A 22,518-nucleotide genomic window follows, 5' to 3' on the forward strand; every position below is an offset into this window, starting at 1 on the left:
AGATTAAGTTTAATCGTTTCGTTTTAAACGTACAATGACTACCCTACTTATATTCATTCATTAAATATAAATTATACAACACAAACAATAATATATTTTTTGTTTAATGAGCTATATTAGAAACATTGTGTAATTTGGTAACGTTTTGTATGAAAATAATACACATTGATAAACAATCAATTTGTATTTGATATGTGTTAGACATTGTACAACATTTACAAATAATAAAACAAATAAGAGCAACTCCGACAACCTCCTTACATTTTCACTACAAATAATATAAATAAATGAGTTCCTAATTAATTAGAAGCCAAACTCAAACAATTTCTCCAACAATTCTCCTTAAACTCACTCTCTATCTATCTTTTTACTCATTAAAGTCATTTATGTTAAATAGACGAGTAAGAAAAATATAATATAATAATAGTTGAGGAAGGGGTATTCACTTCTGAAAGTGAGAAAGCATTCGAAGCTCCTAAAGTTATAGAGGGGGACATGGAGCTTGTTGGAGATAAATTTTATCTCCATTTCTTTAAAATTTGACTTAAGAGCATAAATAAGGATATTGTTGGAGTTGCTTTAAGAACGTTATAATTGCATGATGTATAAAAAAACTCTAGAAAATGACATGTGCCTCGTACGGGTTAGTATGCTAGTTATATATATAATAGAGCAAATAGGGGTTTGGATGAGACAATTTAATCATACTAAAATTACTGAATTGCCCCTCATAATTGTATGTTAATAATTAATTTAATTTAATATACATGCATTAATTACCTCTAATTTAATATGCATGTATTAAGTATTATGTCTCATTATTACGTATATTTATTACTACTTGATTATTTAATATTAACAATTTATAACTATATGGATAAATTAAATATATTTTTAAGAAAAAAAATAATATTAGTGTACAAAGATCGAAACACGAATAATAGAATTTATTTTTTATTCTAAGAATGTGAGAACTATTATAAAATAGTATAATTTTCATAAAATTGTTAAAACTATACGTAAACAACGATTAGATTGAAATTTTAAAGATATATATGATATATTACTGAATTTTTTTAACCGTATTAATATATAACATATATTAAACTTTCATGCATATAAGAAAAATAGTTCAAAAAACTCGAGAATCAATAATATTACACATACTTCGAGTTGATGAGATCGTTAGTCCAACACATACTTCCGGTCAAGATCAACAATTATGTAGCTCACTTATCGCACTTTTAGCATTCGAATACATTAGGTATTCAAAAAAAGTAATATGCATGCATTAATTACCTCTAATTTCATATGCATATATGAAATATTATGTCTCATTATTACGTACATTTATTACTACTTTTAATATTAACAATTTATACCTATATGAATAAATTAAATATATTTTTTAAGGAGAAAAATAATATTAGTGTACGAAGATCGAAGCACGAATAGTAGAAATCATTATTTATCCTAAGAATGTGGTAACTATTATAAAAAAATACTCCCTCCGTTCCCCTCAATTCTTTACATTGGGGGACGGGGGTTCAACACATACTTTAATACTCTTATTAAATGTAGTTGCATAAACTTTTTTTATTTTTTTTCTTCTAAATAAAAATATAATGTTCAAACTTTTATACAAAAAAAGAAAATTTTAAAAATAAATTACGGAAATATATGTTATAGTTGTCTTAAAATGCGTGTCAAGCATGCGAAAAAAACTGTAAGGAAATGAGAGGGACAGAGGTAGTATAATTTTTCATAATATGGTTAAAACTATACGTAAATAATGATCATATTAAAATTTTAAAGATATATCTGACATAATACTGAATTTTTTTAACCGTATCAATATATAACAAATATTAAACTTTAATGCATATAAGAAAAATAGTTGAAAAAATCCAAGAATCATTAATATTACATATACTTCGAGTTAATGGAATCATTAGTCTAACAACACATACTTCCGGTTCAAATCAACAATTATGTACCTCAATTATCGCACTTTTAGCATTCAAATATATTAGGTATTTAAAAAAAAAATTATTCACATTTCGGGCAAAGAACACCCCTACATTTCTCTATTGTTTCAGTTTAATGTTAAATGCCGAAGAACTTGTTTTGCATCAATATAACCACATGCCAAAAAGTAAAAAACTACTCATATAAATACGTTTATGTCATCAATTCACCTAGAAACAACACGAATACACTGCCAACAACTGCAATTAAAATCGCGCAATCTAGAGCATGTCCGTGGTTATAGAGCAATCGATCAACTTGATGTTTTCAAGTGCTCAATGACGGCAATTTAGCAATAGAATTCAAAATATAAAACAAGTACAACTTTTACGAATATAAAATATCAATTATTCGATATAAAATAGAAGAAAATACATCTTACAACATAACTTAAATTTCATTTATATAATATGTATACAGTTAATTAACATGTGAGTTTAGAGAATGTCTGTACCTCGCACGGGCTATAAAACTAGTTCTTTTTAGTACAAGAAACTTTATTACCATTCAACTAATGAAAATAGAGACTATGAAGAAAAATAATAGAACATACTAGATTGATATTAGAATAGATATTATAGTATTTTTTTATTACAAAATCTTATTTTTTAAAAATAATTTTTAAATAAAATGTTATATTACATGTTATCTTAAAAAAAACCTCGTTATCATAATTAAAATAGAGAGTTTTTTGAATACGAGACTTTGTAAAGAGTAAATTTAAAAGAAAAGAACAGACTATATCAATGTAAAGCGTTGGACTTTTTGTTGCAACCATGATATTTTACTATTAAAAATATTTTCTCTCAAACTCTTTCTCCTTTGCTTTAGGGATGTAATTGATTATTTTTCATATATCTAATTTTTTTTATTAAGTTAATATTGATGACCTTTGTTTTACAAAGGAAAACCTTTTAAAAAAATATTAATTTTTTTAGTGTTCTTTGATTACAAAATCTTATTATCTTATACTCATTATAAATTTTTTTCAAATAAATATGATATTACCTAGTTATCTTAAAAAACTTCCTGACCTTGTAAAAAACCTTGATTATCAAATCAAAATAGAGACTTTGTAATTGTGAACTAGTCAACTGTAAAAGAAAGGAACAAACGATATCAATGAAAGCTATTGGGCTTGGGTTGTTGCAAGATAGTCAATTAAACATGAAGTGGACACAAAGCTATTGGGCTTGGGTTGTTGCAAGACAGTAGGCCATGATACTTTCCATTAAATTACAATTAACCTTTTTCTATCAATTTTTTTTATTATGCTCTTTTGGTTTAGAGATATAGTTGGAATGCATTTGTATATTTATTTTCAAAATAATTACTAAATTGTCAAATATTGATGACCTTTGTTTGAAAAAAGAAGACTAACAATCAGCTGCAAATCAATGGCAAATCAATACCTTTCCTATAATAAATACAGATAAACATGATCTAAAACAAGAAATAATATTCTGTAATCACAGGTGAAAAAAAAAAGATTTAACAGAATCATCTCCTCCTAAATCACAAACTTACCTAAAATATGATGATGATTATATAAATAAATCAAAAAATGTTATTGCTCTCAGTCCTGCCACCATCAAAACCCTAAGAAATTTAATCAGTTATTCATGGATCCCTATGCAAACATGGTAAAACTAACACACACACACAAATTGCATTAACCAAGTGTTCTAATCATGAAATTCTTTGTCTCTGTGTTGTGGATTACTAATAAGATGTTATGAAGTTAGTGCCTGTGTTTTATAGGTAGTGCTTATTACAAGAAAGGAATAAATATTTTGGTTTTCATGGATTTCAAATCTGCAGGGTTGTGTTCTGAAAATCAGTCCCAACTGTGAAGCATGCAAGATGAAGGTGATGGAAGTTGTCGGCTCCATTTGTGGTGCGTATCTATTTTGAGGATTAATTTTACATAAGCGTAATTATTTGTAAACTTGAGGGAGATGGTCAGGAGCATACGTTTGTTGCGGCATACCCTACGTATGTTATAACATTATTGTCCCTGACCGGACCCCAAATTTGGTTTGGTGATGAAACTTGATAATTTGTTCGAAAAAATGAATAACTGATCGATAGTTTGAATTACAAAATCTGAGATTTAACATAAACATGCAGGCCTTTACAATATATCAATAGATGCCCATAGAGGTATTGCAGATATATCAGGACAAGTAGATCCAAATATGCTGTTGTATGCATTAGCCAAAGCAGGACAACACGCAGAGCTGCTTCGAGTTAAGCTTCAACATCCATCCATAAGTTACAATAACAATTCATACTATGGTTTAGGCATGGCTGATATGTATGGTATGGCTTCGCCCTACGGTAGCCATTATCATCAGCCCTATCCAATCCATGATCCGTACTGGTATTCGAGGAATATACACGATCCTTATGACTACTCTCATCAAGCAAATTATCACCGTCGTTATCCCTACCGTAGTACTTCTAGCTTTGGCTTTGCTCCCATTCGGTACGTAGTTTACTATTTATTGATTTTCAGTTTTTCACTGTTTGTTCTATTAATTCCACTTTATATATACTTATTGTGATCTGCTCTTTCAACTTAACTCTGAATTGAATTAGTGAAGGAAGTTGTTCCCTGTCAAATGATTGTTGTTAACCATCTGTCCATCTGTCCACTATAATTTTTCGTGGAAAGACAACGTGACATTGTGGATTCATAATAGAAAATTTTAGCGAACTGTTACAACAATTGTTTGTCACGGACTCGGATCCATTAGTTAAATACCTGATACTTAAGTGTTAAGTCCAATGATATTAGGCATCACAAAATGCATATCTAAAACCATAAATATGTGCATCTGATTCCCTAAATGTTCATATATTAATTTGTATGCAGAAATGGATGCTGCCACCGCGTTTATTAAGAAAGAATGCCTGAAGTCAGCGGCATGGAGGAGCTGGATATTAATTAAGGTCTCCGGATCTGCATGCACACAACTATCTATATCTGATCTAGACTATTTGAACTGATTTTTAAGCATTGAGATATTGGTTTGATTAATGTTACAGTATTAGCAATAAGAACTTGTTTAATAGTTTCTTATTAGTGCTTATTATTGCAATGACTATATTCAAAAGTTTTACGCACACCTGCACTTTCATATCATTTCTATTCAACTCAAACTCATGAAAGTCTTGAAATCACTATCTTGATATCATTTCTATCTTCATTATATGTTTAAGCTGAGCCATTAACGTACAAGCAAATTGGTTAGTTGTGCATAAGAGCACGCGAACTCCGTACATAAGTGCTTGATGTTGATTGTTGATTATCCGTTAAGTTAAATCCCTAAAGTATTAAAGATTATTTATTAATCTTGCTTTGTTATTTGTTCATTTGAAATGTCAATGGACAGCTGCTTTTGTATATCAACGGATTGAATGTGAATTGCCAGCTACATGCTCTAATCAAAATTATATCAACGTCACAAGTAGATTCCTCGGAAAATCTTCACATTTTGTTGTCTAGAAGGTATCTTTAGATGTGTTGACTTGTCTTTTTTTTTTCCAAGTCTTCTATAGTATTAGTTTATATATTGACAATTTGAAATTAATTAAGAAAACGAATGATGTGCACAGTCAGTGAAAAAACCAAAATTTTATGAGGCCGCGACTTAAAATTTACCACTTATTTCCAAGTCGTTATGAAAGAATTTGTATTTCAGCAAGAAGTCGAAAAGATTCCAATTAGTGTTGAAAATTAGCCGCGAAGCTAGCATGGTTCTAGTTCGTCCACCATTTACAAATTACAAGTCTCTGATTGAATCTGCTAGTTGCGATTTTACTTGCTCTATCGACAGGATTGGCTCTTTGGGTGGCTGTCTCTAGTTCTGACTTTTGAGTACAAGTCTTCTTTGATGCCTGAGTTCAAATCTACTCTCTTTATCAACAGGGTTGGTTTATTGGGTGGTTAGACCTTAGAAGTCGACTGATCACTCCAAACAAAGAATGCAACTGTGGCTAGACTTTTCTTAGTTGACTAGCTATGTACCTTCAATGAAACCGCGTCCTCAGTGGTACTCTGTTCTTTTACCCACCTTGTCTTATACAAGTTTTAAACCCTCGACAACCAATAGAAGAAGTGAGGTAGATACCGCTACATTAAGAGATATTTGGTTTTTATATGGTACTGTTACCTTTAAAATATCTCACTTCATTTTGCGCATTCAATGTTTCATTATTCTGTTTGTGTATAGAAACATTAGTATTCAATGTTAATGTATGAGCACGTACTGTCCAAGACAGCACATTAGTTTGTTTTGTATTCATTGACCATAACAGAGTCAATGGATCTCTGAGGAATCTCTATGTGTAAATGTGTTGTATTTATACACAAGCCAAGTACTATATATGTGCATCTTACTAACCTAAATAACACATCTTGAGTATATTCTCAAATATACTCTGTAGACATGGCTACCACGGTTCCTATTGCGTACCAAAACTTGACTAAATCGGCGCCTGACTGGCTAAACAAAGGAGACAACGCATGGCAAATGATGGCGGCTACTGTCGTGGGACTTCAGAGCGTCCCGGGACTTGTTATCTTGTATGGAAGCATTGTCAAGAAGAAATGGGCTGTCAACTCAGCTTTCATGGCTCTCTATGCATTTGCAGCAGTCATCATTTGCTGGGTGACATGGGCTTACAAGATGTCGTTTGGCGAAAAACTTTTGCCCTTTTGGGGAAAAGCCGGTCCAGCTTTAGGCCAAAAGTTCTTGACCATTCAAGCTGAGTTGCCCGCTACAGCACACAATTTCGCCAATGGAACGGAACAGACGGCTATGATTGAGCCGTTTTTCCCCATGGCGTCTATGGTTTGGTATCAGTGCGTGTTTGCATGTATTACTTTAATTTTATTGGCTGGTTCGTTGTTAGGGAGGATGAACATCAAGGCCTGGATGATGTTTGTGCCTCTCTGGTTGACGTTTTCGTATACAGTTGGAGCGTTCAGCTTGTGGGGCGGTGGATTTTTGTTCCAATGGGGTGTTATTGATTACACAGGTGGCTTTGTTATTCATCTTTCTTCTGGAATTGCTGGCTTAACTGCTGCTTATTGGGTTAGTAATCATTCTAATTTATCTAGCTTGTTTGGTCAAAACGAGTATTTAAATTTCTGTAACCGACAATTATCTTGATTTGTTGTGATCAGGTCGGGCCTAGATCGAAGGCAGACAGGGAAAGGTTCCCACCTAACAACATATTGCTGATGTTGGCTGGAGCAGGACTATTGTGGATGGGATGGGCTGGTTTTAACGGTGGAGGGCCTTACACCGCCAACATAGACTCCTCAATGGCAATTCTCAACACAAACATTTGTGCAGCAACTAGTCTGCTTGTCTGGACCTGGCTGGATGTCATCTTCTTCAAGAAACCTTCCGTCATCGGGGCAGTTCAAGGCATGATCACCGGCCTCGTTTGCATTACTCCTGGTGCAGGTATTAATTTCATACCCCTCATCAAGATATCGCTTTCTCATACTTTTCAACTCTTTGGTAGTCTATTTTGTTGACAGGCGATAAAACTTGGATTTCTCTTGAGTTTTAAGTGTGAGTCTCTTTCAAATCTTATCCTGGGGCAAGAAAATTGAATTTTTTTTGTTTGTTTTTTTCTGTTGTCTATACTGCAATTGGCCTTGAACAATAGTTCCAAATGAAATCTTAACAACAATAACAAGTAGTACTAAGACATGTTTTATATTTACAATAACCGTAGCTATCAAACTAGTGTCAGTCGACTTCAGATTTGTTTGTCATTTTGATTTTAAAACAGCCATATTAGACTATGACTGTTCCTTATACATGAAGAAAACATAACGTGAAGTTGAGAAAAACCCAGTTTTAAATTTGTTAAATTAGCTCACCATTTCCTCAAATTTGGGCAGCTTGCTTGACTACTGTATTGAAATGATAGGGTCAACCTTAATGTTGGCATACAATTTTTAAGGTGATTAAATTATGCTAAAGACAATTTTTAAGGTGATTAAATTATGCTTAAGTATCTTTATAGTTTAGTTTGGTTACATTGTATATGTTGCCGGTCAGATCCTGGAATTATATTTTGGGAGTACTGGTCATATTTTGTGGACTTTCATATGTTTTCAAATATTATAATAATAAAAAAATAAAATTTTATTTTAAGAGGACACGTCCCCCAGTACACCTTACCAGACTCTCCCCGATATATTGTGATTATATCAGATTTTAAAACATCTAAAATGCAAACATGTTTGTGGTTATTGAAGGTCTTGTGCAAGGATGGGCTGCCATTATAATGGGAATTTGTTCTGGAAGCATTCCATGGTTCACAATGATGGTGGTGCACAAAAGATGGACTCTACTGCAAAAAATCGACGACACGCTTGGTGTCTTCCACACTCATGCTGTAGCAGGCTACCTGGGCGGTTTCCTCACAGGGGTTTTCGCGGAGCCTGCACTCTGTAGATTGTTTCTGCCAATTCCAGACTCCAATGGAGCGATCTATGGCAGCCCGGGCGGTGCTCAAATTGGTAAACAGCTTGTTGGTGGTGGTTTTATCATCGGCTGGAACATTGTTGTCACGTCCATAATTTGCGTTGTTATAAGTTTTATAATGCCACTACGAATGTCTGAAGAACATTTGGCCATTGGAGATGATGCAGTGCACGGAGAAGAGGCGTATGCGTTGTGGGGAGATGGGGAGAAATATGATTCAACTAAACATGGGATTCATTCTTTGGATGAAGGAGAGCATTTCAAACCTTCCATTGGTGTGACTCAAGTTATGTGATACAACATGTAATTTTGTTGTTCAGCATAACGTGTTATGTATAGCTTGTAACTACATGATTACACTTTTAATATGCTTACTATTTCGGTTGCACTGTAATGTTCACTATTTTACAAAATGTAACTAATCTCAAATTCTATGTAGAGTATCACTCTTTTTCAGAATGTATCTAATTTATAATTTTAAGTCATTCCCAATTGATTTTGGTTATTCAAAATCAGATGAAAACAACTGGCTTGGCTTAATAACAAAGAGTCTATCTATATATGGAACTCCATAGCAAGTTTGTACTTATGTGCAACTTTTTGCTACAAATTTCAAGTAATAAAATTTGCTCAACAACTGAAATAAACACTTAAATTGGTACAGAACTTGTAATTACTTAAACAGATGGGCTAGGTCAGGGTCATTCAAGTCCACATCCAACCATCCCTGTAAACGCATGTACTCGATATAATGATCCGGAGGTTTCACTGCACAGGGATATTTGGGAGTGTAGCCATAGATTCGCTCAAGGTCTCTAGCAAGCCACCGAACATATGTACGATCAAGTGGAGGCATGACCTTCACCAGCATCTCGTCCTTCTTTGCCTCTGGCTTAGCTGGCTTGTTTCCCATGTTCAGTTACCTGGACAACTTAAACACTGCAGTCAGAAAACAATCATTTAGATGACTTGTAGGAGATATACTAAAAAACAAACATGCACAGCCCATGCAAGATAAGCATTGCCCAAAAAGAGAATAGAGTATCTATAGAGAAATAATTGAAAAGTTTTTTTTTAATTAACAAGATGTTTGGATTAGTTTGATTCAGGAAAAAAATTATAAGGGTTCACTTGGGCTTCTGTTGCACCAGAATACCATTTATCAGATGAAATGTTTGCAGCAGGTATTGTTCGAATAAACCCTTAGCCTAACCATGAATAAATTTGTTTGTTATGGCATGAACCCGATGTTTTCAACCTTTAAAATCATCCTAGCAGGCTTTTTCAGCCCAAAATTTTGCACAAGAATGCTAACCACATAATTATCTCAACTTTTTTAAAATCAACCCTGCAATTTAATCTTTTCATATAAAACCCCGACTCTTTGCAAGATTTACATACATTCTGTGTACTAGGAAACATTTAAATATATCCCTAAAAAAGTTTCAAGTACTCTTTTCATCCCCCTTGAGTAACAATAAAAAAAATCAGGGGTCTCTAACATCATAAAACAGACCAAACTTATAGCATTTGCAAACTTGCCCCTGTAATTTTAGAAAAATAATATTCAAAAACCTACACTCTCATCTTTTCAGCCAAAAATTCCATATAATTGAACAGGAAAAAACTGAAAAGAAAAGATATCGGGAGGAATGTCAATTAATTCAATATGATATTCCTAAAATATTTGACGAAGTCAAGGGTATGCTAGCTTCTTCAGAGACAGGTCAAAGAAGATGATAATAATATGGTCAAAAGCACTACAATCAAAATTATAACAAATCATAAGGCTGAGAGATGCAACAAGATCATATGACGAACACCTTAAGGATTGGTTAAACAAGAGAAGCTACGTGTTGAAGAATATTGGAGTAGTGAAGTTGCTATGTTGCTGATCAACAATAAACAAAAAAAAGAGGCTGGAACAATTTTAATTATTGAAGTAGAGCACAACTTTAAAATCTTTAATTAAATAAGAATATTCTAGAAAATCTATATTTGTCTCAATATTAACTAAATTCGATTTATTTTTCAAAAAAATTGTAATCCCAACATACAAAATTAACTTATAGAGTTGCCTTCTAAAGATGAGAATTGTCTCTACTATGGGTGGTTTGGATGGCTTGGACCCATACAAAATCCTATTTACTGTGGTTGAAAAACCTTAGGGCTAGTGCCTAGTGGTTTTCTCGCGGTTCAGATGTGCAGCCTACCTTTTTTTGCTAATTAGTTTTATCCTTGTACTTGTTTCCATCAATACTTTGTGATGATTCTTCAGATTCTGAATTTTGTTCTGAATCAGCCAAGCTTGTCGATTTCCTTTGTGACCCACACACACAAGCATTGGCAAATTGCATTAGATTAACAGGTAACAATGCTTTATTACCAAAATGACAGGTTCAGTATTCAAAATTTCAACAGATTAGAAACATATATATTAAGTATAGAAGATATACCTACACATAAGAAAGCTGTAGGTACCCCCGGATGAAGAAAAAATCACATGTCACAACTCTAATGCCTTTATAAATTAAATAATATGGATTCAGAAATATTCATATACAGTAATTGGTACCAGCGTAGAGACCATAAGTCCAGCCTACAGCTTCGTTCAAAGGATTCAGGGTTATTTTTAAAAAGAAGAAAGATCTTAAGCTCTTTCTAGTGATTGGATACTTTTTTTATCTTAATCATATAGCCTTTCATCTAGTTGATAGCACGGAGTTCTCCAAAATTATAGAACTTGGAGGACATTGTATCATCTAAGTCTATCATATAAAATGCTTCAAAACCAGAGCAACCCACCCTGTGAGTATTAAAACCAAACTATGCTCACTCGGTCACTCTAAGATCAGGGATTGTCTATAATTGTAAAATATATTGACAAGTACGACACTGAAAGGTAGTAAATATAAGTATCTCTCTTTCTTGCCAATTTGAGTTGCTATAACTGGCTTAACTTACTGACTTCCATTATCTTAAATACTCGAAACACATCTCTTTCACCTAACTCGATTAACCTAATCAACCTGATATGCTGAATTTCAACGAAGTTGGGGTTTATAACTTAAATATTTCATATTTGTAGTCATTCCTACCTGAAAGCAGAGTATCCATTTGAAAAGAGTTGTTTGTTAAATCAATCATTCTACCATTTTAACATTCTGATAGTATGTAAATGTGACATCTCTCTCTGTCTATGTGGTCTCTCTCTCTCTCTCTCGCCCTCCCTCTCTCTCTCCCTCTCTCTCTCTCGTGGAGAAATGGAGGTGTTAAAGGAGTGATTGAAAAGCAGCAAAGATTACATACAATTTAAGGGTTTAAATTTAGGCAATTTCTTATGAAAGTAACATTAAAATAACACAATTGCGATTGTGCAGGGGAAAAACAAACAACAGAAATCATAAATGGTAGGAAAAAAGATTACCCGGATGGATGGTTGGTCTCGGTTATTTAGCACTTCTAACGCAGATATGATGATGATTCAATTGGAGGATCTAGAGCCGTAAAAGAACGAACTCTCGGTTATCTCAGGGACAAAATTTCTCGTCCGAATTCCAATTTCACAATATTCGAATCTCGCGAACATATCGAATTGAATCGAATTGACACAAATCAAATAATATGAACGAACATGAATTTTGTGAACATTATATATATATTTTTATTAAAAAATTAATTTTAAGTTTTATTTTAAGTAGAAAACTGTATCCAACTATTAATTAATTATTTTTTCACCAATAAAATATTTATTTAAAATAATTATAAAATATAATTAATATATATTATTAATTATACCTATATTATTTATACTTATAATATTATAAATATACTATTTTTCTCGAACCGGACTCGAGCTTAACGAACCAACCGAATTCGAACTGAACACGAACCAAACTCGAGTTAAACACCTTAAAAGTTTGATTCAGTTCGTTAAGATTATCGGATAAGAAATGTTTCCGAACTCGAGCTTGATAATTTAATCGGACAAGTTTATCGAATTCGAACGAACCAGAAGGGTTTAACGAACAGCTCAGTTCATTTTCCGTCCTATTTGAACACGTGGAGTGGAGTAACGTACAAATTAAAACCATAACAATGCATATAAAATTAAAAATCCTTGTATTTCTTATACTTTTTAATATGAGTAATGCTAAAAATACAGAAAAAATAAAAAAAAATTGTTATCAAATGTATCGGTATGGAAAAATTTAATTGATACTATTAGTGTGAAAATGAAGGGGGCCATTTTAATTTAGTCAATAAAAGTCTGAAATGTAATATTTTATAAATATTTTGGAAACCAATTTTATATTTTTAATATTTCCCTTCTTAATGTAGTAAAATAATTAAATTTATTGAATATACCGAAACTCAAATTATTTTATTACTCTAAAACCAATATAATGTGTATAAACAAAATCAAATTTAATTGGTTATGAAAAAAATATTTTTTCAAATGTATTCCGAAATTTAAAACTAGGGTGAAAACGAGTATATATTGTTATACCCAAAATTTGGCATTGGATTGACTCGGGTCAAATGCGGATCAAGTACGGTCAAACTCGGTATTGCATTGTAGGAGGTGAGGTCGCGTCCAGGCACAGAGGACGCGCCCAAATTTGAGGAGATGTTTTATGGAGGATGGTCTGATAATGAGGAAGTTTGGGAGTGCATGATTAGGGTAGAACGCACCCAAGTGTTGTGGGTGCGTCCACAGTGGTGAAGGTATTTGGTGAATGTGGACTTTTGGCAATGGAAGCTGCAGGACGCGCTCGTACTGCTTAGGACGCGTTTTGTCGCCGTGGTATGCTGTAAGAAGCAGTCGTTGAGGAATCAATGCAGGTTTTATGGAGGTTAGGGCGCGCCCAGTGTCTTAGGACGCGTCCTGTGTTTGGTCTATATACTCTCAATGGTGATTTCAGGACAAAGCTTGCATGGAGAGGAGCAGTGGAGATTATTTTTACTAACGTATTTGTTGCAGGTACTCTTTGAAGAATTCCCTCCTTGAGACGGTCAAGGAGGGGGATTTCCGTGAAAAGCTTGAAGGCCTCCAGGGGTATGCCTGATGATTGAAGGCCTCCTCCTGTATTCAACGGGTGTCCTCGTTAGGGATGCGGGGTTAACTTTGGTGTGTGCTTTGGGAACTATGTTCTTGTATTCAACGGGTGTCCTCGTTGGAGAACTTTTGAGTCATCCTGCACTTTGCACCCAAGAGCTTGGGATCACATGTCCTGTTATCTGGTGGGTTATCCTTATTCGGGGGACAGAGATGTGTTCGGCACTTGGGGTGAACCGTGGCTATACCTGCGTCCGTAAATCAAGGGAGATAGCTATAGCGGAGTGTTATCCTTGCGCAGGGAGATGCACTATCCATGAAGTCCTGCGATTACGGACGAGCCTTGGGCTTTCGCGGTTGGGCCTCATAGTTGGACATTCCTAAAGCCAGCGGAAGACGGACTTTGGATGGGCTTCTACCGGGCCTAGGAATAAGAAGTTTAAGCCCATTAGATTTTTTGTTCCACAAGAACTACGTCAGGCTTGATCCCTATATAAAGGGTACGTAGGCACATTGAGAGGGTAAGAAGCTGAGAGCTGATAAGAGAGCCACCACTTACTCTGATCAATCTCAGCCTAAACAACCACAAACCACCACACAACGCTAGATTTCCCGGCAAAAAACCACCTCATAGATCTTAATTCAGGCGAGAAACCTCAATCTTTGTTGTTATCAAATTCCTCCGTCAACAAATTGGCGCTAGAATGAGGGGTCGCTGATTAAGATCGTAATCTTGGGAGGAAAAGATGTCTTACAATCATGATGGAAGTTCTTATGATGGATGTGATAGCAGATCTGAATGAGAAGGCGAGGGAGGCTACACTCGCCATGAACCCTACGTGCCCAGAAACATGGAAGATCCGCCGAGAGCTCCGGATGTGGGAGGAACACCTCCAGTTCTCATCAGCAACGCTGATATCTTGGAGTAGTTGTACCGCATGGGGGATACTCTTAATAGTTTTTATTCAAGGTTGAATACGGCGGAGCGTCGTAAGACGATGAGGGGTCGTCGTCTTCCCCGTCGCGGCCACGCCGTGGGGAAGGCACCCGTAGTCGAAGGAGATGCTCAGGCCAGCGGGGAAAATCCGCGAATCACTCCACGGCGCTTGGAATATTCTGATGATGTAGAACCTATTGTGGATCTTGTTGATGAGGATACTGACAGTAGAGAAAGGCCTCGTCTTTTCAATCAGGTCGTAACACACCCCCATAGGTCTGGGCGTACGATGGACAAGCGTCATCGTGCGGAAAATACTCAGAATCAAGATGGGGAAGGAAGAGATTTTTCAACCTTAAAAAGAAGGCTTGGCATAAGGTTGGAGGATGACGATTTGAGAATGCTGCTGGTAGAATGGCAAAAGGAAGGAAACACTGGAGAAGCGAGGTCCCGTGACACAACGCGTGTGCCCCCTACATATCAAAGGGATGATAGAGTGCGGCACCGCGAGCACGAGCGTGCCCCTCCGCGAGGAAGGTTCGGGAATTATTACCGAGGCTACCAAATGAATGAGCGAGGAAGAATGAGATACCAACATGGAAGGGCACCCTACAATGGTAGGAGAGATGGTGCGCTCTCCACTGAAGAAGCTCATATCGTTGTTCTTGTAGCTTCCCACAGTGATACGGGCAATGGTTCGAGGACGCGTCCTCATGACCGGGATGGCGTGCGAACTCAAGAAAGGTTGCACGATAATGAGGAAGTACTGAACGCGACCAGGAGGAACCTCACGTGTGGGACAATGTTCAAAATCAAGATGGTAACATACCACAGCCGCAGCCGCAGGGCGAGGGGCGGCGAGATCCACCGCTACACCCGGGGGTAATCAAGGGGAACAACAACAAATCGCGGAGCAACTCCAACAACCTAATGTTCAAACCATTCCTGAAGTAGGGACGTTTAATGTGAACGATCTTAAAAGGTTGCTCAACCATCTTGAAGGAGGAAGAGTAACGGCGACTACACAAGCTCCTTTTCCTTTTGCTGCTGTTGTGAGGGAGGCACAATTGCCGACAGGATACAGGAACACAACCAATGACTTACGTTTTCATGGGAACTCTGACCCTGTGGAATTTCTGGGACGTTTCAACATTGAGATGGATGTATATCAAGTACCTGACTTGGCTCAGTGCCATCTCCTAGCGGCCACTTTTAGAGAGGGCGCTCAGCAGTGGTTTCAGAAACTTGGTCCAGGGGTGATCACATCTTGGGAACAGATGAAAACCTTGTTTCAAACTCAATTTCAAGTTGCGGTGAAGTATACACTGCCAGTTACCACGTTAGCCAATGTGAAACAGAAGGAGGGGGAACGCTTGACCTCATACTTTAAAAATTTCAATGCATAGTCTACTTTGGTGAGGGATGCAACTGATGAAATACTGAAAATACTTCTTATAGTTGGTTTGCGTGTGGGAACAGATTTCTGGAAGCACCTGCAAGGGAAGGACCCTGTGTCGTTAGCTGATGTACTTGCACAGGCGGAATCATTCAAAGCGATTGAGCAATCGCTTGCAGAAACAAAAAAGGAATGATAACACCCATAACTCCAAGGGGCGAGCCAAGAGAAGAGATAGATCCGTGAGCCCGAATTATCGGCGGAATGCCAGAAGCCCTAATAGGGTGAACACCGTGAACACGCGGAGAGAATGGAGGCCGCCATCGAACTATGAAAGGAGAGTAAGCAACTACACTCCATTGACAGCGTCCATTGATCATATCTTCGAGATGAATAAGGATAGAGGAATCTTCAAGAAACCAGACCGTCTGACTTCATGGCAGAGTAGAGATAAGAAGAAGTATTGTGATTATCATAAGTCTACCGGCCACGACACCCATGAATATCGTCACCTGAAAGATGAAATTGAAGAATTGATCAAGGAGGGATACCTGGGAGAATGGATTGACAAGGTAAAGCGACGCAGGGGGAATGATGACAAAGGGAAAGATGAAAGGCAACCCCCACGGGAAGAGGACGCTAAAAAGACAGCGGAGGTTAAGTTCCAAAGAGCTGGTAGTATCAGGGCAATTTTTGGAGGACACCCCTTTGTCGGTGATAGTAATCGGGCGTTGGAAAGAAATGCAAGAGAAGCACGACATCCGCCACTTACCAACATTCATAGCTTGGAAGATAGACCTCCAAAAATATTCAAAGGGGAATCAACTGATATTAGGTTCAGAGAGAGAGATAGTCAAGATGGGTACATCATCCCCACAATGATGCACTGGTAATAACTATGCTTATTGGGGTAATGAACGTGCATCGGGTCTTTTTGGACAACGGGAGCTCTGCGAACATCCTGTATTACAGCACGTATAAAAAACTGGGTTTTCCGGATAGTGATATGTATTTTGAAGATGCATATGTCTATGGCTTTACTGGAGAAGCAGTGAGAGTTATGGGTTCGGTTAGGCTTCCCATCACACTTGGGGAAGGAGCTCTGTCTGTCACCCAAATGATAGATTTCAAAGTGCTGGATCAAGACTCTTCGCACAACGTGCTGGTGGGCATACCTTGGTTACGGGCGTTCAGGGTGATAACCTTGATACATCACTTGATGATAAAGTTCCCAACACCTAACAGAGTAGGCAGTCTGAGATGGTCGTAATACGAGTCACGCGACTGCTATCACAAGGCTGTTAAGGAATTCCGCAGGAGAAGATACGAGGGAAAGGGTCTTCCATTTGAAGGTGCAGAGGACATTCATACAAAACCAAGTGGAGAGGTTCATGCCCACTATTTTGTGGAAGGCCCAGAGGAGGAAGAAACCCATACCACCGAGATCCATGTTTTGACGTTGGAGAATGTTTCGAGGGTCCGTAGCGTGGAAGAGGTTGTGGTAAGCCATATAGAAGAGATCATGCAAAAGGAGGTTAACGGAGAAAAGTTGGAAGAAAGAAGTGAGATTTTACAAAGTCTCGAAAGTAGCCTCAAGGTGGATGCTCCTCAAAAAGAGGACGCGCCCTTGAAGAGTGAAAATGGAATTGAGGTTGATGTTCCTCAAAATGAGGACGCGCCCTCCGCATCTGCGTTGCACAAGAACATGCCTTGTCCTGAGATAGATGCTCCCACACATAAGGACGCACCCTCGGATGTAAAAATGGGCGTCGAGGACCCCCATGACTTTGATTTTGATCTGGATCCCAGGATCCCTATGCCCGCCGAGAAGACAGGGTCGACCGAAGATACAATATCTGTTCCGGTCGACAAGGGTGACCCGAGCAAGGTTTTGAAAGTGGGATCTCAGCTAAGTGATGAAATGAAAGAAAGACTTACTCATTTTCTGATTAAAAATCTCGATGTCTTCGTATGGATTCATTCGAACATTGTGGGAATCGACCCCGGAGTAATATGTCATCGGTTAAATATTTTCCCTAATTGCACGGGCGTACAACAAAAGCGTCGCCCAGTGAGCGGGGAAAGGGCGATAACATTAAAAGAAGAGGTGGACTGACTGTTGGAAGTGGGGTTGATCAAAGAATCTTACTACCCCGAATGGCTTGCAAATCCAGTGCTCGTAAAAAAGCCGAACGGGAAGTGGATGATGTGTGTAGATTTCACAGATCTCAACAAAGCATGTCCAAAAGATAGTTTCCCGCTCCCACAAATTGATCAGTTGGTTGACGTGACGGCAGGGCATGCCTTGCTAAGTTTCATGGATGCATACTCTGGTTACAATCAAATTCCCATGTATGGTCCCGATCAAGATCATACATCCTTCATCATCGACAGGGGACTATACTGCTATATAGGAATGTCGTTTGGATTGATTAACGTTGGCGCAACCTATCAGCGGTTGGTGAATATGATGTTCAAAAACCAGGTTGGGAGAACCATGGAGGTGTATGTGGATGATATGTTGGTAAAATACAAGGAGGCGAATGACCATATCGAGCACTTGATGAAAATGTTTAACATTCTAAGGAGGTTTCGCATGAAGTTGAATCCACAAAAGTGCGTGTTCGGCGTACAGTCGGGCAAGTTTATTGGATTCATTGTCAACCATAGGGGAATTGAGGCTAACCCCGCAAATATCAAGGCATTGTTGGATATGAAATCACCCACCAATGTAAAACAGGTGCAGAGCTTAACTGGAAGGATCGCCGCGCTAAATCGATTTGTTTCCAAATCGTCCGACAGATGCAAAGAATTCTTTAAGGCGATTAAGTTGGCAGGGAAAGATTTTGCATGGACGTCAGAATGTGAAGAGGCTTTTAGAAGGATCAAGGAACAACTGGGAAACCCTCACATGTTGTCAAAATCATTAGATGGAGAATCTCTAATACTGTACCTTACAGTGTTGGAGTATTCAATCAGCGTTGTTCTGGCAAGGGAGGAAGATGGGAAATAGTCACCAGTGTATTATGTGAGCAAGAGATTACACGACGCTGAGACTCGCTACACAAGCATGGAGAAACTGGTTTATGCCTTGATCCTTGCGTCAAGGAAGTTACGGTCGTACTTCCAGACCCATAGAATTGAAGTCCGCACAACATATCCACTACGACAAGTCCTTCACAAGCTAGAATCATCGGGGAGGATGTTGAAATGGGCCGTAGAGTTGGGACAGTTTGACTTGGGATACATGCCCCGTACAGCAATTAAAGGACAAGCCTTAGCCAATTTTTTATTGGAATTTGATTCTGTTGTTGATGATAAGGCTTTTGTAGTGCTACATCCCCCTCGTAATGAAGAATCTTTAGAAGAGTTCCCACATCCCTGTTGGATCTTACATGTAGATGGGGCAGTTAACAATGGAGGAGCAGGTGCAGGCATAGTACTCGTGTCTCCAGAAGGCCATCATCTGATGAGTGCAATTCACTTCAAATTTTATGCAACGAATAATGACGCGGAGTATGAAGTATTGATTAATGGCTTAAATATCGCTTTGGAAATGGGGGTGCGAAATCTAATTGCGAGGAGTGACTCGGAGCTGGTGGTGAATCAGGTGAATGGGGGGTTTCAAGCGCGAGGCCCGCGAACGGAATTGTACTTGAGATGCACGCAGCGCCTGATCGGAAAGTTCAAAGAGGTTAGGTTGGAATGTGTACCACGGGAAAAGAACAGCAACGCGGATGCTTTAGCGAAAATGGGGTCGCAGCAAGAGGCTGTGTTATTGGGATCCATACCTTTAGAGATTCAGGAAATTCCTAGTATCCCATAGATAGAGGCGATGCAAGTAGATGAGGCTCCCAAGGAAATATGAATGATGCCCTTTCTTGCCTACATTCACAAGGGAACACTCCCCGAAGATAAGTTCAAGGCTCGTCGACTCCGCTACCAGGCTGCAAGGTATGTGGTGTACGATGAAATTCTGTATAAGAGGGGCTACAATCAACCGCTGCTTAGATGTGTTGATGAAGAGGAAGGAAATTATATCTTAAGGGAAGTCCATGAAGGAATCGGTGGCAATCACTCGGGGGGTAGCTCGTTGGCACTGAAAGTTTTGCGCCAAGGATACTATTGGCCTACGATGAAAGAGGATGCTGCAAATTTCGTCAGGGCATGCGATTGCTGTTAGCGCTTTACAAACTACTCATCCACAACATTGAGTGTTTGGAGCTAATTGGGAAGGACCATACAAGATAAAAGCCATCTTGTGGAAAGAGACTTATCACCTTGAGGATATGGAAGGGAAACTAGTTTCGCGAGCTTGGAACGCGGAACATCTCTGGAAGTATTATCAGTAAGGCGCGACTTTGGCCCCTTACGTGTCTTTTTATCAACTTAGGGTTGTGCCCAGATTATAGTCTAGAAGCAATAAAATTTCTCCTAGCCTAGGGGGTAGTGCATGTATTACTTACCTTAGAACTAGTAGAAGGATCATTTTTTCGAATAAATTCCCCACAGAGCATAATAGCCGTGGGACTGGTGCACCTTTGACACTAGAGCGCATTATTAATAAAAACTTTGAAATTCTCCAAAGGGCTGTTTATTTGTTGATTTACTTAGTTGTATGACGCGTCCTAATCACAGGACGCGCCCTGAATGGTAATTCTATACAGATGTTAATAGAAACGGTAACTGTTAAAGGGAACAACAAAATCAAAGTAAAAATGGAACTAAGACGCGTACTGTTTCCAAGGACGCGCCCAAGTTATCTTGGTTGATGCTCCTTCAATTTTATGTTTCTTTGATTATGACATTTCATAACTAAAAAGAAAGACATGTTCTTACAAAGGACGCGTCCAGTATGAAAGGCTAAGTGTATCTTTAAAATAAAGGGTAGACGCGTCAAGACATTAAGACGCGCCCCCTCTTGCTTTGTGCCTTATCTAAATACACAAGTGCAACATGATATCATACTCGTGAAGTATATACTATTCAGATGATTCAAGGACGCGCCCAACTAAAGGGGACATGCCCATTAAGAACAATTACTTGACATATGACAGTGGAGGGAATAACAACAAAATTCCAATGTTGACGCGTCCTCATCATAGGACGCGCCCCTATCTATGATAAAACAAGATTAAGAAAGTAAAATGATATGCATAAATGTAATAAAAAATAAATGTCATAAAAAATGCAAGCAAAAGGAGTTCAAAGATAATCATTACAAGTTGCAAGGCTTGAAGGGGCCCGCACCCTTAAAGTAGTTTAGATAAAATTTCGTAGATAGACATAGGACGCGTCCTAGGTAGGAGGCGCGTTCTGAGGCTTGTCTTAGTTGTATGGAGGAGGAGGCTGGACGTTAAGTGGAGAAGGCGCCGGGGATGCGTCACCTTCCTCCAAGCCTAGAAAAACCCTCTTGCTTTTAATGGAATCCGCAGCTCTGATACTGAAATCACTTACCCATTTCTGGATGTCTTTATCAAACTTAGAGAAGGTATATTCTGGGTCATTTGCTATGAACCCAGAACACCACTCTTCAAAACCGGCTGCGAAACCATTATGATAAATTAGCTTCTTCTCCTCTTTCCATCCATGCAATATGTCCTCGTTCAGAGTGTCAAGCTCCAGCTGCATGGTGGAATTTAGTGTGATAACACTCTCCATCGCTTTCTCCATAGAGGAGACATTACCTTCCAACACAGCTTTCTCCCCCTCAAGACGCGTCATGTCCTCCTGCAGGCGCTTGATCTCATCATCTTTCTCTTGGCCAAGCAAGTTGATGTACTTTTCCAATGATTTGATTTTGTCTTCAGCCTGGCTTTTAGCAGTGTCAGTAACAGCAAGACGCGCCCTGAGTCTAATAGCCATGTTGGCACTTTGTCTGACGTGCAAATGAAGCTCGGCTGCAGTCCTCACCATGGCTTCTTCTGTTTCTTCCTCAGTCCTGAACGTCCAGCCTCGAACTTCATCTTCAGTGAAGTAGCCAGCTGAGGACGCGCCCAGATATCGGTGAATAAAGGATTGCTCATCTGGCACTATTTTCTGACGCTTTGAGGGCGCGTCCTCCTTCTACGGGATGTCCAGCACCGTAGTGTCATTAGTTTTTGGGAGAGAATCCATATATGTGGCATAAACATAAATAGAAAATGTTAGTCGAATAAAGAAGACGCGTCCTTATAGTAGGACGCGCCGAGAGCGTAAATCAAAGATGGTCAATGCATGTTTAAATGTCAATTAGAATGAATATAAAGACATGTAAAAGCATTAAGACATGTCAAAGAAAATATATATAGAGACATGAGGAATGCATGTATGTGTCAAATAAAGCAAAGAGGATGCGTCCTAAAGTTATGACGCGCCCTACCTAAGGACTCATTTGAAGGGTTTTTAGCACATAAACGCAGCAAAAATATAAATTTAAATCTTAAAAAAAACTGAAACCCTCCGCAGGATCCATGCAAAAAATAATATTTAATTCGTAGTTCAGTATGTTTACCTTAAGAAGCTTTACGTTAATGGAAAGATGAAGGTCTTTAATGGCGATCCAAAAACGATGAACGGAGATCCTTAGCAGCTGCTCCTCAAG

At 38.0% G+C, this 22,518-nt stretch overlaps 4 protein-coding genes across 8 annotated transcripts; 3 read left to right on the forward strand and 1 right to left on the reverse strand.

Annotated features, from left to right (window-relative positions):
• The first annotated feature begins 3,546 nt into the window (after positions 1-3,546).
• Positions 3,547-5,351, forward strand: LOC141710565 (heavy metal-associated isoprenylated plant protein 36-like). Its single transcript, XM_074513130.1, has 4 exons — positions 3,547-3,671; positions 3,850-3,925; positions 4,159-4,516; positions 4,907-5,351. Exons 1-4 carry the CDS (start codon positions 3,651-3,653, stop codon positions 4,932-4,934), a joined length of 483 nt encoding a protein of 160 aa, XP_074369231.1. The 5' UTR covers positions 3,547-3,650; the 3' UTR covers positions 4,935-5,351.
• An 898-nt stretch (positions 5,352-6,249) lies between these two features.
• On the forward strand, positions 6,250-9,028 carry LOC141711592 (ammonium transporter 3 member 3-like). The gene is made up of 3 exons (XM_074514158.1): positions 6,250-7,130; positions 7,223-7,508; positions 8,315-9,028. The coding sequence occupies exons 1-3, from the start codon at positions 6,483-6,485 to the stop codon at positions 8,836-8,838; spliced, it is 1,458 nt and encodes a 485-aa protein (XP_074370259.1). The 5' UTR covers positions 6,250-6,482; the 3' UTR covers positions 8,839-9,028.
• A 46-nt stretch (positions 9,029-9,074) lies between these two features.
• On the reverse strand, positions 9,075-12,149 carry LOC141711593 (uncharacterized). Of its 5 annotated transcripts, none has more exons than XM_074514162.1 (3): positions 11,971-12,149; positions 10,757-10,862; positions 9,075-9,466 (listed from the first exon to the last, which is right to left on the reverse strand). In XM_074514162.1, exon 3 carries the CDS (start codon positions 9,454-9,456, stop codon positions 9,217-9,219), a length of 240 nt encoding a protein of 79 aa, XP_074370263.1. In that variant the 5' UTR covers positions 9,457-9,466; positions 10,757-10,862; positions 11,971-12,149; the 3' UTR covers positions 9,075-9,216. The 5 variants fall into 5 exon arrangements, with proteins under 5 accessions (XP_074370263.1, XP_074370262.1, XP_074370264.1 ...); XM_074514161.1 differs by having other exon boundaries at positions 9,075-9,482; XM_074514163.1 differs by lacking the exon at positions 10,757-10,862 and having other exon boundaries at positions 9,075-9,474.
• Positions 12,150-19,005: 6,856 nt separating this feature from the next.
• LOC141713828 (uncharacterized) lies at positions 19,006-19,761 on the forward strand. The gene has a single exon (XM_074517398.1). The coding sequence runs from the start codon at positions 19,006-19,008 to the stop codon at positions 19,759-19,761; it is 756 nt and encodes a 251-aa protein (XP_074373499.1).
• Positions 19,762-22,518: the final 2,757 nt, after the last annotated feature.

This window comes from Apium graveolens, chromosome 3, assembly GCF_009905375.1.
Source record: "Apium graveolens cultivar Ventura chromosome 3, ASM990537v1, whole genome shotgun sequence".
Lineage (NCBI taxonomy): Eukaryota > Viridiplantae > Streptophyta > Magnoliopsida > Apiales > Apiaceae > Apium > Apium graveolens.